The 13,497-nt window shown below is 41.9% G+C and overlaps 1 protein-coding gene across 4 annotated transcripts in view; it reads left to right on the plus strand.

Moving 5' to 3' along the window:
* TEX2 (testis expressed 2) overlaps window positions 1–12,049 on the plus strand; it is a 43,462-nt gene extending 31,413 nt beyond the window's left edge. For all 4 annotated transcript variants that reach the window (XM_082066705.1, XM_082066703.1, XM_082066706.1 and 1 more), the window contains exons 8-12: window positions 3,467–3,599; window positions 7,417–7,539; window positions 8,664–8,873; window positions 9,078–9,198; window positions 10,031–12,049. In XM_082066705.1, coding sequence (XP_081922831.1) covers window positions 3,467–3,599; window positions 7,417–7,539; window positions 8,664–8,873; window positions 9,078–9,198; window positions 10,031–10,153 — 710 coding nt within the window. In that variant the 3' untranslated portion in view covers window positions 10,154–12,049. The remainder of the gene's footprint in view (window positions 1–3,466; window positions 3,600–7,416; window positions 7,540–8,663; window positions 8,874–9,077; window positions 9,199–10,030) is intronic.
* The last annotated feature ends 1,448 nt before the right edge of the window (window positions 12,050–13,497 follow it).

Consider the following 13,497-nt stretch of genomic DNA (forward strand, 5'->3'; position numbering starts at 1 on the left):
TTCAATTCTTAGATGAAGATATCAAAATCATTTCTAGATGGTGCTAAAACCAATAAGTTGGTATTGAGATGATAGGAATTTAATTAATTTACTGGCCAGCAATGAGCCAAACTTCTGCAAGTCTCAGTAGCGTATTTAGAACAATAACAACAAATATGAACAGGTAACTAGCTGAAAATCATACCAGGATCAATGTTAACTAGCTCTCTTTGCACAGCATTTCTAAGGGAGGAACAGATTATTGTGTTGATTTGGTATCTTGGAGCGTGAGGACATGGAAAGTGCAGCGGGTGCTGAGTTTGAGGGGCGTTTCTATTCTATTGTCTCTTCAAGATCGTAGTTTGGCTCCCTATTCTTCATGGTCAAGCAACAGTGGTTCCCCAGGATGGGGAACTTTGATAGAATTCAGCGGTACATCGTTAGCTAATGAGCCAGTTTCTGCTTAGAAGCATTTTAGTCTTCATTTTGCTCATATTATGTAGTTTGGTCCTGATCTTTTTAAGGATTATTTAACTGTGGTTTTGATGTAAGACTCATTTGTCTGCCATTCTTACTACACTTCTCTAACTCAAATAACAGTTATCAGACCTTTGCAAGAACAGCAGATACATGAAATTTGGGAGGAAATAAAAAACATCTTTTTCACTAATATTAAAAGTCGTGCCACTCAAATCACTGACTAAGAGCGTGAGAAGGTTCGTAAACTCTAACCTTGACCTTGTAAAAGTGTGAGCAGAACAGGCTCTGCGGAATTATCAAAATTCTCTTGGACGTACATAACATGTTAACTAATATTGCCTGTTGTATCCAAATGCTATTTTTGCCCTTATCTCATTTGAGTCTTGCAACTCTTTAGTGAAAAGCCTTACCTATAAAACACTGGGTACTTTACTCTCTTGAAAGTACGTTTTCCACTGACTTTTATAAACAAAGCCTGTTTGAAAAGAGGAAATTGTGTTGCTGAGGAACAAAAACTGTCTTTTAAGAGAAATAAAAACTGAATAGAGGGAATAAGCTCGTGCAATTCGAGGAACCAAACCATATTGCTGCTTCTCGTCATGCGCTTCCCGCGGGGGACAGCGGGATCTCCACCGGCCCCCGCTGTTCCCAGCAGCCAGGTGGCTTCACCACTGCCACAAATGTTATTGAGTTACAGAAAACAAAGCGAGAAGCTTTTAAAAATCTTTACATGTATGATGCTTGCCAAGCGGTTTTGTTTCAAAAGAACGTAGCTTTGGGGCTCTTGTCGGTGTTTCCCTTTGCCTAAACACCTTTTGGATTTCTTGCTCTGCTCTCGTAACTTTAGTTGTAACCCAGGACTGTACTTGTGAGTCCTGAGGTGGGATTTAGGAGACTGCTGAACACTGAGTTACCAGCAGCGCTGAGAACAATCAACTCCTTCAGTTTCTTGTTCCATTAACCTGTGATGCGCAAACATTTATGGCAGAATTTGTAATCCTTGTAACTTCTTTCATATCGTTGAGTGACATGTGAACTCTTAATAGCTGAGTTTTTGAGAGCTACCATTGAACCATTACTGAAATAATTTGTTTTGCTCTTGTACTTAAAAGGACGTAAACAAGGGGGTGATTATTGGAATTGCTTGTTTTCATAAGGATAAGTGTATTTGTTGGTAAGTAAGAAAGACCCAGGAATAAACCAAAAAGAAAAAGAATCCTACAGCTTTAGGCCAGTACCTGAAATCAACACTTTTAAGGATTTTTTTTTACAGTGCTTGAGAGAATTTGTTGTTTGAGGTGGCTTTTTGTGAGGTTTTAGAACGCAGTTACTCATTGTGATGTACGTTGTTCCATCCATACGTTTTTACCAGTGCTTGATTATGAAGAAATATTTTTTTTGTTATAGCCCTCCTCTAAGTAAATAGATTTGTTAACAGACAATGTTAGGAAAAAAAAGCTTGTTTCTGTTAATACAGTGCTGTTTGGGTGAGAGCATATGCTGCAGCATTTACTGTACTTCTGTCAAGGCTTGGGAACCAGACAGCTGAATGAATGGTGCCATCTGCCCAATTCTTTGCGCATTCTCCCTCCCCTACCTCCCTTTTTCCCTCTGGAAAATGCGTATGAATGTTTTCTGCCCAAAAGGAACTTTCCCTCTCAGTAATGGCATCCTTTGCTTAATTTGATCTGCTGTTAAAACAGCACGGACATTTGAAACGCGCTGACTCGCTGGTTGTCCAAAAGGTCTCTTGTTTCTGAGGATTTTACTGCTGTTTTGTTACCGTAAAGAGAAAAAAACCTTTATAAGCTTGTGTTTGAGTTCTTGTGTTTTGTTTTTGAACAGTATTAGAAAAATTGTATGGTGGAAAATAATTTGGGTTAGTAAAGAAGCAGTTTGCCCTCAGTCCAGCTTCCAGCGTGTTATCTCGTAGCGTGTCAATGACCTGGGCTCCGGTAGCTGCATGTATTTCTGTTAATATAAGTGGGTGGGATTGGGACAATGACATTCTTCTGATGTTTTTGCAGGAAAGAAACCAGTTGGTTTTTAACTGAGAAGGTGTGTCTTTTCTAGATGAATCAAACCCAAAGAGCTGTTACCATCAATTGCTTCTGAATAAGTAAATAGAAGTAGAAGGCGTGAGTGGCTGGTGTGGCAGACACTGGGAGGGCATGTTGTGTCTGCAGAAGGAATGTGCATAATCTGTGCTTAGTGGAATCTGATTTCTGATCTCTGGATCACAAATACCTTCCAGCTTTTTCTAATCTGTGACACCGCAGGGTGCCACTTAAGAGGCAGAACCTAATCTTGCAGTTATTCCCAAAACAATTCTTTTGGTGATTGCAATAAGCGAATAGTCTGCCCAGACAATAGGATTTAACAATACGACACATCTAGAATTGTTTTAAGTAATGACCCTGTTCGCTGCAAGTCATAAGAAGAATTTCTATAGCAGAGTTATTGAGCAAACCTTTTTGTACTGGGATGCACCATTGTCAAAAGTAAGAGAGGCCACAGGTTGTGATGTGTGACAAGCAATAGTGCTCTGGGATTTCGAGTTTTGCTTCATTTTGCACAATGTAATATAGAGGTGTCCCCATTACTATTCGGCTTGGAGCAGTACTGTAAACAGTTTTGAAGTGAATCCCTGATTGTATTCTATTTTATTTATCTTGGTTCAGATCTCTTAAGCAGTTTAGTTGTGCGTAAATCACACTTCTTTTTTAAGCTTGTTAGCTGTGCTCACGGATCTGTCTTTCAGTGTGGCTTTGATTCATAGCTGAACATTCAGCTTTGTTCTATGAGCTTAATGTGAACAGAAAACTTGCTTTGATAACCTTTTAATTATTTGTGAATTAATGACATAATTGGTTGATGAAAAAGTAGCTTTTCTCTTTGGAAAATGTGTGATGTATAAACTTTTTCTAAACAAGTTTTGGCTTGTCACTAAAATGAAGTGATTCTGAGTGTTTTTGAAGTAACTTTTTTTTGCTGTTGTTCATTTCAGGACTTTGGATTGATTTGGAAATGTCCTACAATGGATCTTTTCTAATGACCCTAGAGACCAAGATGAACTTGACCAAACTGGGTAAAGAGCCACTTGGTGAAGCACTTAAAGTTGGAGAAATTGGCAAAGAAGGGTAAGATATTGCAATGGTAGAATCAAGCGAGGGCTTTCATGGTGAAAAAGTGACATTTTCCTTGTATATATGCAGTCCAAGTGAAATGCCTATAGATGAACTAATTAGAAAACACACATACTGGGGCTGATCTCTCTATTTGTGGTTTCCCTCTCGTTTTTCTGATATTGTTTGAATTTCATCCATCTGTCCATTGGTATTAACCTGGTGAGTGACACCCCTGGAACCCCCACCCCGTCAGCTCCGGAGTGCTCATTCTCATTGTATGTCAGAAACCTGCCGCCTCACAACAGCAGGTGGTCTCTGATTTAGTGTGCAACCACTGCCAGCAAATCATGGAAATATTATCCAAATCTGGCCATTTGTTTAGATATGAATAAAATATTGTGGCCTTTCAGAATGAAGCTACTAGATCCTTTATATTCTCATGGTGTTGCTCTGACCATTTATTCTGAGATATCTTGAAGCAGTATGTAGAGCAGCACTATATTACACTGCAGTCATGACAAGAAAATAGATGTGAAAAAACTAATGGCTGAATGAGCTCATACACTGGTAGAAAAGCAGAGGGTTTAAAATTGACCTGGACTCTCGTTGTCACTGCTTGAAATGAATATTTCTGAATTTACATCAGTGTAATTGGTAGGTGTGAATTTTGAAAAATCCCTTTAATCTTGTCCACCCAAAACATGGGGGATAGAGAAGGAAATGTCTATACAAATCAAATTCTTGCTTTTCTTCTCCATGCCTTTAGGATTTTCATTGTGTATTTTTACCTGTCCAGTGCAAGAGCGGCTTTAGAAATAATGAGTGAATGCGTTGATTTCATATTTAAGAATCAGCTTGGCTCTAGCTGAGCAATAGGCCCCCAGCAACGCAAATGTAAATGTCTGTAGCTAAGCAACCAATTACTTGAAGGTACAACCATTAACTGTATTGCTCCCTGCACAGGGCTGCGATGTTTCAGATGCTCGGGGCCAGGTACTGTGCCGGCTTTACATGCAGAGCAGTCTAACGTATTCTAGTTTGAACGAGACATTTTTGGTTGTTTGGTTGTCTTTTTTTTTTTCCCTTAAATACAATGGATATGATAAACACAAAGACTTGAAGTATGGAACAGTGTGATTCTCATCTATGCTTTCCATTGTGTTAATTTCACTGGGTTTTTTAATTATCAATTGACAATTGCTGTGACAAATCAAACCATTCTGCATGCGCTTGCATCCACAATCGAATTGTCTGTAAGTGATGCATGGTGGTTGCTTATGGTAATTTTTATCCCTCAAGAGCCTGGAACAAACAGCTTCTTGAGAAGCTGTAGCCACAAACTCATGTAAGAAAAGCATCTGCTCATCCAGCAAGAGGAGGGTGGGGAAACCAGCCCTGAGTTTTAACTGTTCCTGGGCACCGTCAGTGCAAAGCGAGACAAATGGTTCAGTGTTTCAGTCCATTCTGCTGTTGCTGCTGTGTTACCGTTTGAAATAAAAATGAGGTGTGCTGTTAGACAGCTTGATAATGCTCTCGTGTGTGCTCCCAGGAAAATGCAGCTCTCAAAAAGGGCAGAAAATAATTTAATTGCCAGTTTTATAAAATAAAAAGCAGTAGCAGGTTCTGCCATACTGGAGATTAGGCAAATACAGACAGGCTAACCCGAAGTTGTCGCAATTTCTTACCCCTTTTTTGCTGTGTTGTGCCAAACAAATCGACAAACGGCAATTCATAAAATATTGTGCAATCTGCTCAGGAACAATACTGTAGCTACAGAGTGTTTTTCTGCCAATGTTTGTGCCGTATAAATGGTCCATTGTATGCAGAGATCCCCTGAAATCGCACTCAAGCTTATTTATTGTTGCTTTGTGTAATGTGAGGAAGTCTCGTGGCCTGAGCCAGAGGGTGCTGGTGGGGGCACTTTGGAGGGCCCCATCACATTGGCAAATAAAACACCGTCTTGTAAGAAGGCGACACCTTTGAGAGCCTCGAAAACACACTGGAGATGCTTTGAACTGGGTGATATGAGCAGGAAAGTAAAGTGGGGTCACAGCCAGGCAGAAAATATGGAGTTTGAATCTGACCTAAAAACCTGAACTTGTCTCTGAGAAACGGCCCCAGCATTGCCGTTCGGGACCAGTGACGTGAACCCTGTCCCTGAGTCCTCCGGGAGGAGGTTTGGTTTGCTGTGCCATTCCACTCCTCTGCAGGTACAAAGTGCATCTCTGGGTGAGAAGAAGAGGTTTATGACTCTGATTTTATAGCCTGGGTAGCAAACTCTTCAGTGTGGAGAGGCCGTGGCGCCGTGTCCGGGAGCTGTACTCAGCTCTCATCTCACCTTAGGGCTTTGTGCAGCAACTACCAGTCTGCTCTGCGTACCGAGAGCAGACAGCAGCCTCAGCCCGTGCCCTTGGGGAGGTTATTCGGTGCTTCAAGTACATTTCCAAGAACACCCACACAAAAAAAGCAAGAAAACACAGCTATAGACTGTATTCTGAAGAAGTTGTAGAATATTGTAGTCCCTAGAGCTAAACCCATGTGCTTTTGAGGCTTTTGTATAACCATTTCAAGCTCTTGCATTTGGTAAAGACTTGTTAGTAATGAAGTATATTCCCTGCATCCTTCCCTAATTTTAATCAGTTTAAAAGACTTGAATTTTTTCCTGTGATTGTGTACATAAATTCTTCCACAGTTGAAGTCTAGGAATTAGTTACTACTGTGTGATATTCTGTACCCTAAGAGCGGCACTTGTTTGATTCTGTTACTTTATTATTTCCCCTCTTCTCCCCATGACTTTCTTTCCCTTATTCCTTCTTGGGTTCTTTTCAGAATACGAAACAAAACGTTAAATCCTGTAAACATCATTCACTGTGTAGCTTAAACATTCACAAGCCTGGAGGTCAATTTCCCTATAAATATAGTAGCAAAAGGAGTATTTCCAGCAAAGATACTAAAGGGAGATTATAGCCTCAATTTGTACGGGACAAAAGTATCTCTACAAAACATCTAAGAAATATTACTTCCCAGGGTTATGTTAGATGAGTTGTTAATAAAATTGCCTTTTTTCTACTCAAAATTGGTAAGTGGTGACACACACAGTGAGGTGAGTCATGAGTTTGATACAACGTCGCTCTGTCAGAGCGATCCTTGTGTTTCCTTGGGAGGCAGGTGACCAAGATCTGCTTCTCTTGCGCTTTGTGCACGTTGCCATTGCTGGAGATACGTCCACGCTGCAAAAATTGCAGGCGTGTGAGTAGACAAAATGGAATTTATTGACTTGGGTTAAAAGTGCTGTGAAGATAAGGTATATACGTTAGTACTTCAGTTAATGTCTCCGAGGGATTCCGGGATTCAGTCGGTAGACGATGTTTTAAGTTCGAGTCCTGTGTTTGCTTTTAGTACAAGACAGAATCGTATGTTCTCAGCTTTCAGTTTAAAATTGTGTTGTTGTCAGTGTGTTAAAAACAAACAAAATTTGTCCAGCCTACGTACTGCTCAACTTTCATGGGAAGCCGCAAGCAGCAACAAGGATGTTTTCAAATGTATTTCAATTAATCTTCACATTTGATTTGAGTGTGTAGAATAGTCATTCCCCTGCCATCCCCTTCTACGCAGGATTACGTTCCACTGGAGAAAACAAATGTTCTGTTTCGAAGCTAGTTCTGGCAGACTGGCTTCAGTTCTGTTATTTTAGATGGAGTTTATAAAAAAAAGTGAAGGGGACATTTCAAAGTTTCCACTAGAAATATGCGTAATGTCGACCAAAGCTGTACATGATGAATAGCTATTTAAGAATATTACATTTGACCTGGAAATCGCATTGTTTCAGTTTCAGGCCAAGGGCGTATTGTCTTGCAGACAGCGATGAGGAATCCTCCAGCGCTGGGTCTTCGGAGGAGGATGATGCTGCTGAACTGGCAGGAGAGAAGCAGGTGGCTCCAGGAGCAGAAGGGTGAGCTGTCTGCCCTCTTGGTTAATCCTTCCCTCCCAAGCTCCAGACTTGGTGTAACCGATACCCTGGTCTGGCCCTGTTGTGCTCATTGTTGCCGTGTGAATGTATCCAAGCAATTAAGCAAACACAACTCACCCATTTCTAGAGCAAAGAGCGGCAATCAGGCGGTGAGTACAGATGGAAGGAAGCTGCTCTGCAGTGCTTTCCTGTGCTGGGAGCATCGTCCACTGTACAGCCCTTCATGGTGACCTGTACAGCGCTCCCTTTGACATCCTGATGGGGTTATAGAGAAAGCAGAGTCTTTGGGGCACAGAACCTGTGGGACTGTCCCCAGCATTTTGCCTGAGCCAAGAGCAGGATTTTGTGTGTGAACTTTGAAACGCTCTGTTCATATACAGCATTATGCCCACGCTGATCCTGCTGATCCCGTATTTCCAGTGTGGTTTTTTTCGCTAAGAACACAACTGTTATTCAAGCCCAGCTTCTTGCTCAGGGTTTTGTGGTTTGTTTTGCTTTTTTTATTCCCCTGGAAGGCTTTGCGTGTCTCGCTGTGCAATACTGCCCTCCCGTGCCCTGCAAGAATTTGAAAGAGAATTTCCCAGCATCAGTTTTGCCACGTCATTCCTTGGTTTGGCTGCTGCTCTGATTGTTTTATTTTGCTTTATACATCTGTAGTAACACTGAAATGTCTCGGACAATAATGTTTCCTATGTCTGAACACATCTCAGTGATTTTTACAGTGAATATACCAAAAGGCTCCATGACATATTGAAAATACTCATTGGCGTCTCCTCAGAGTTTTATTCCCAAAACCTTTTGAAATCTGTGTGATGAGTTGTTGGAATTATTCCAATAGATGTGTTTTTCCATCTTTAAAAAAATACAATGATCATATAAAGAACTCTTAAAGACAAAGAGAACAAAGGATTTTTAAATACAATACTGAATTTCCTTACACCTTTTAAAAATCTGCATTACTGTCCTATAGAATCTTATGAGTAACTGCTGTTTAGAATTTTTATATCAAAAAGTATAATGATTTAATAGGAAATCCATGGGTGTCTTAGCAAGCAATAGGTTCAAGGAAATTACCTTAATGTACTCTTTCTATTCTCCATCTAAAGGTATGTTGGAGGACATCGGACAAGTAAGATCATGAGAATCGTGGATAAAATTACTAAGTCAAAATACTTTCAGAAAGCAACAGAGACTGAATTTATTAAGAAGAAAATTGAAGAGGTGTCCAATACTCCATTGCTGCTAACAGTTGAAGTACAAGAGTGCCGAGGAACACTAGTAATTAACATTCCACCTCCACCTACTGACAGGATATGGTAAGGTGATGTTTCAGGTGTGTGTTACCTAAGGAACTGCTGCTAAAAGGGGTTAAACCCCCCTTTTTGAAAGGGGTTCTGGAAGAGGTCAATACAAACTAGTTGTAAATGAGATGAGAACTGCTATTAAGAGAACACTGGCAGTTCACACATAATAAAATCTGTTCTGTTCATAATAAAACCTGCTGTGTCTGCTGTCCTAAGGTACGGCTTTCGGAGACCTCCCTACCTGGAGTTAAAAGCTCGGCCAAAACTTGGTGAGAGAGAAGTGACTCTGGTCCATGTGACTGACTGGATAGAGAGGAAACTGGAACAAGAGTTTCAGGTGTGTTTCCGTTACATTTTCATTTCCTTAATTGTAGTTTTCATCAATTAGAGTGGTGGGGTTTTTAATTTTGTATGTCCCCTGTTTCATTCAAGACTAGTTGGTATCCTCCATCGCTCTGGTCAGAGGAAAGAAAGGCTGTTAGGAATTCAGCTCAAACTGACTTCTGGGATGATCTCAAAACCATGTGTAGATTTGTCTAGAAATCTGGTTTAGCTCTTGCCAGCAGTATTTTAGAGCTGAAAATGCCGTTTCTTTGAAATAGGTACCATGTCAGAATTTGTGCTACTTAAATAACAACATGATCCTAGGTGTTCTTAGATGACAAGAGGGCCAAACTGTTGTCTAGAATTGAGAACTGAAGAGGCAGTAAGGTGTCTTGTTACTATTTCCTTTAAAATTATAATTTTTAGAAATCGCATTGACTGTCGTGCAAAATGGGGAAAAAACCTACAAATTTACAAATACTTGTAGGATAGGAAAACAGCTGACTGTCCAGATTAATTCCAGACCCCAGCCTGTACAATCAACCAGAGACCAAATGTGCTTATTTCATTATAAGTAGTTTGAAAGTGTGTGGGCACGAGCTGAGAAGGCAGCAGAGTTCAGAAAAGTTGGCACATTTCCTGTAGTGCTATTCGAATTTAATGGAAAGTACAAAGTTTGTATTTCTGAGCTTCATCTACAACCATAACACAGCTAAATGGCTTCAGTACAGGCATCGACTCAAATAATGCTGGACGCAGGAACCTTTTATCTGGAAATGACGAAGGAGGAAGCCAAGTTTTCAAGTGGCATATGAAATGTAACTTAATTGCCTCTCTTTTCACAGAAAATCTTTGTCATGCCAAACATGGATGATGTTTATATTCCTTTAATGCACTCGGCCATGGATCCCCGCTCCTCCACGTGCCCTCCTAAAGACCAGGTCGCGGAGGCGCCCGATCAGCCGTGACGTGTGAAGACTCTTGCAGTTTACAGTATTCCGAAAGTTATTCTCATGGTTTTATAAACTGTGCTGTAGTTCTCATCCCTGTGCCACTCTGCCCCCACGGACTGCCCGTATCCAAACCTTTGTGCTCACTCGCCTGGTGGTTGTTCTGTGCACTTCAGCCACATGAAGTCTCATTCCATTAAGCAGTTGATTTACTTTTGGGTTTTAACGGGGAGGCTGAGATGACCTGTTCTCTGGGGGAGGGAGGAGGAACCGAACTGTAATAGATCAAGGAGCTTATCAACACACCTTTTGTTCAGCTTATGTTTTCATGCTTTGTTAATGTGCATTAAAGCGTTGAAAAGTTGTTTGGCAGCAAAGGAACTGCATGCCAAATGGGAAAAAATCCTAAATAAGGAATGAATTTATAAAACTGGAAGAATATTTTTCTTTCTCAGGCAGTTGGAGGTGTAGAATGAACTGTTTTATGTTCTTTCACTTCTGCAGTCAATAGCTTGTGTCAAGCAATCGAAATATGAAATGCTTTCAGGATAAAAGAATGTAAATTGGATGTATAGGTAATATTGTGATTCAATGTGGTATATACATATTACTTTTTTCATACAGAACTTGTGCTTTTTTTGGGAAGCAAGTAGCCATAAAACACACAACTATCAGTGAAGGTGGGACTCTCAGATTTTTGCAAATGGAGAGAAAAACGTCGGTAAAGCCATGAGACCAAACCATAGCAAGCCGCCTTATAGTGAGGTACAATCACCTTGGTTCATAATTAATTCTGAATGTTTCTAAAGACATGAGCACACACATGAAATGTCTAATACTGCACATGACCAGAAGTACTTGGCCTTCTGTGTAGAGCCTCCTGCTACAACTGAACACACCCGAGTTTTTCCTTAGGGGACAGTTTGTTGTGAGTCTTTTCCATTGCACTGTTTACACACGAAGCCTGGGGCCAAATTCTCAGGTTACAGCTGCTCAGCCAGACGTCAAATCACTTGATGTTTGTGCAAACAGCTGTGACTGGAAGATTTTGACCCCCATGCATTGTTTTTTTGGACTTTGTGGTATAGGAACTCAAGCGTTGCAGTTATTCAAGCTGATCGCGATATAATCGAAGACTGATTCTGCTAATTAATGGCCAAAACTAAGGGAGGAGGGGGAACTGCCTTTTATTTCTATCTGGTGTAATGATTCAAGACTAAATGTATGCAGTAAATTTAATATTTGAACACTACATATCCACTATTTAACACATGTAATATTTTTCTGATACTCAGTGTTGCCAACTGTTCATTGATGTCAGAAAATGTTTTAGTTTACAAAGAAGGTGAGTTTTGCTCTCCTTTTATAACATGATTTGCTTTTTTTTTTTAGGAGTAATTTTTTAAGAACTTTTTTGTATGTTGTGTTGTCACATATGATGTAAATCAAAATTTCCATGTGTAACTCGATGATTTACCATCTCTAAATGAAGCTATTATATTGAAGGTTTTTTAAACAGCACCTTGCCTGAAACATAAAGGAAAACTAGCGTTTAATATATTTAAAATCAATTCTATATTTGAACACCTATTTTGGTTACCTTTAATTAAAATATTAGTAGGTTATATTTGTTACCTGAACTCCTCCTTGACCATTCCAGGCTGTGTCTATTCTGGGGTTTGCTCTGATTATGTAGGCATTATTTGCCTTTCATAAAGTCTGCATGTCTTGTACGCAGGTCTTTTATATGATTTAATTTCTATGTGCAATAACCGAAGTCAGAGGACTAGATGCACTAATGTGTAAACAGATTAGACTTATTACACAAGATTGTCATATTGCACTTCATAAACTGTGGGTAGCTACAATCTGCTTGCTTTGTTTTATTAAATAAATTTATCCCCTGTCAAACAACTACTTGGTTATTTCTGTGTAGTACTTAGGCACTACCTTTTAATAGTTGTTTTGAAAACTTCATTAGGAAGACTGTGCTACATGCTTTTCAGGTATGGATTAAACAACGCTGAGGCTGGTCCAGCTCAAGTTGAGTATTATTACTGGAGTGAAAATAAATTCCACTGCAGCAGTTATTCACAGGAGGAACATGCTTTAAAAATGTTATTTCGTTTTACCTGTGAAAACCTTAGAATGATTACCAGGTATAGATGCCATTTTCTATATGCAAGAAACACTATACATAAGTCTACCCTCTGTGGCTGCAACCAGCACAAGCCCAGCTATTAACAGATGGAAAAAGAGGGAGGCTCTTGAAATTGCTGCAGCAGAGATTTCTGGAGAAACGATCATTTTGTTTCAAGTTCTAAGACCCCCCACCCCCCCACCCCATGTTTTTCTCCTTTAATAACTGCTTTACCTTCACCCAGTTGCTTTGCTCCTGCAACAGCAAAGCAGGAATCCCACAACTTAAGTAGCAAAAGCGCTGCAACACCCTTTACAAACCGAACCCTGAACTACCTGAGGAACGCTGGTTCCGTGGGCCAGGCTGGGTTAAAACTGCAAATCAACCCACAGAGTGCCATCAGCCTGGGTTCACCCTGGCACGACCCCCCCATTGCAAGTCCCAGGGCTCCCCCCACCGCCTCCCGAGGCTGCGCCGCCGTTTCGCTCGGTGGCGGCAGCGCCGGGCCCACCGGGACGAGCTGTCACTTGCTTTTAAAAGGGCCGCCCGGGCCGGGCCGAGCAGCCCCAGTTATGAACAAGCGCTTTGCTGTCGCACTGCAGCTTGGCCGGCGGCGCCGCGGGCAGGGCACCCCGCCGGGTCAAAGGCAGTGCGGGAAGCAAGAACCAGCCGGACACGTTGGCGGTGCACACAGCTTTATTCACCAGGCCGCTCCCCGACGCTCGCCATAGGCCCTGAAAGACACGAAGGGAAAAGGGGTGGTTACGGACGCTGTGCACCGCAGCCGCCCCGCGGGGCGGGCGGCAGCCTGGGCGCTCAGTAGTAGGTTTGCTTCATGCATGTCAGCAGTCTAACACGTGTCAAGAGACATCACCGCGGCCCGGCCCGGCCCAGCCCGCCCGTGCACTCGTCCGCTGCCGGCACTCACCTTCGCCCACCGCGCGGAAAGAAAGGCCGACCTCCCCCCTCGCTCCCTTTTATAGCACTCGGCACCCCGCCCCTCTCTGTCTCGCCCAATAGGACTCGAACTTGGGGCACGTACTGATCCAAGTGCGCTTGCGCATGAGGGTGGGCGGGGCCGTCGCGCTGGTTGTGGGCGGGGCCGTGGGCGGGGCTGTCTCCCTCAGCGGTGCGCTGGGCGCGTGGAAGGCGCTGGAAGCGGCTCGTGAGCCCGCGCACCCCGGCAGCTTCATTGTCCTTTTCAGAGACAACGGTACTCTTT

The sequence above is a fragment of the Streptopelia decaocto genome (assembly GCF_964273445.1).
Source record: "Streptopelia decaocto genome assembly, chromosome: 16".
In the NCBI taxonomy this organism is placed as follows: Eukaryota; Metazoa; Chordata; class Aves; order Columbiformes; family Columbidae; genus Streptopelia; species Streptopelia decaocto.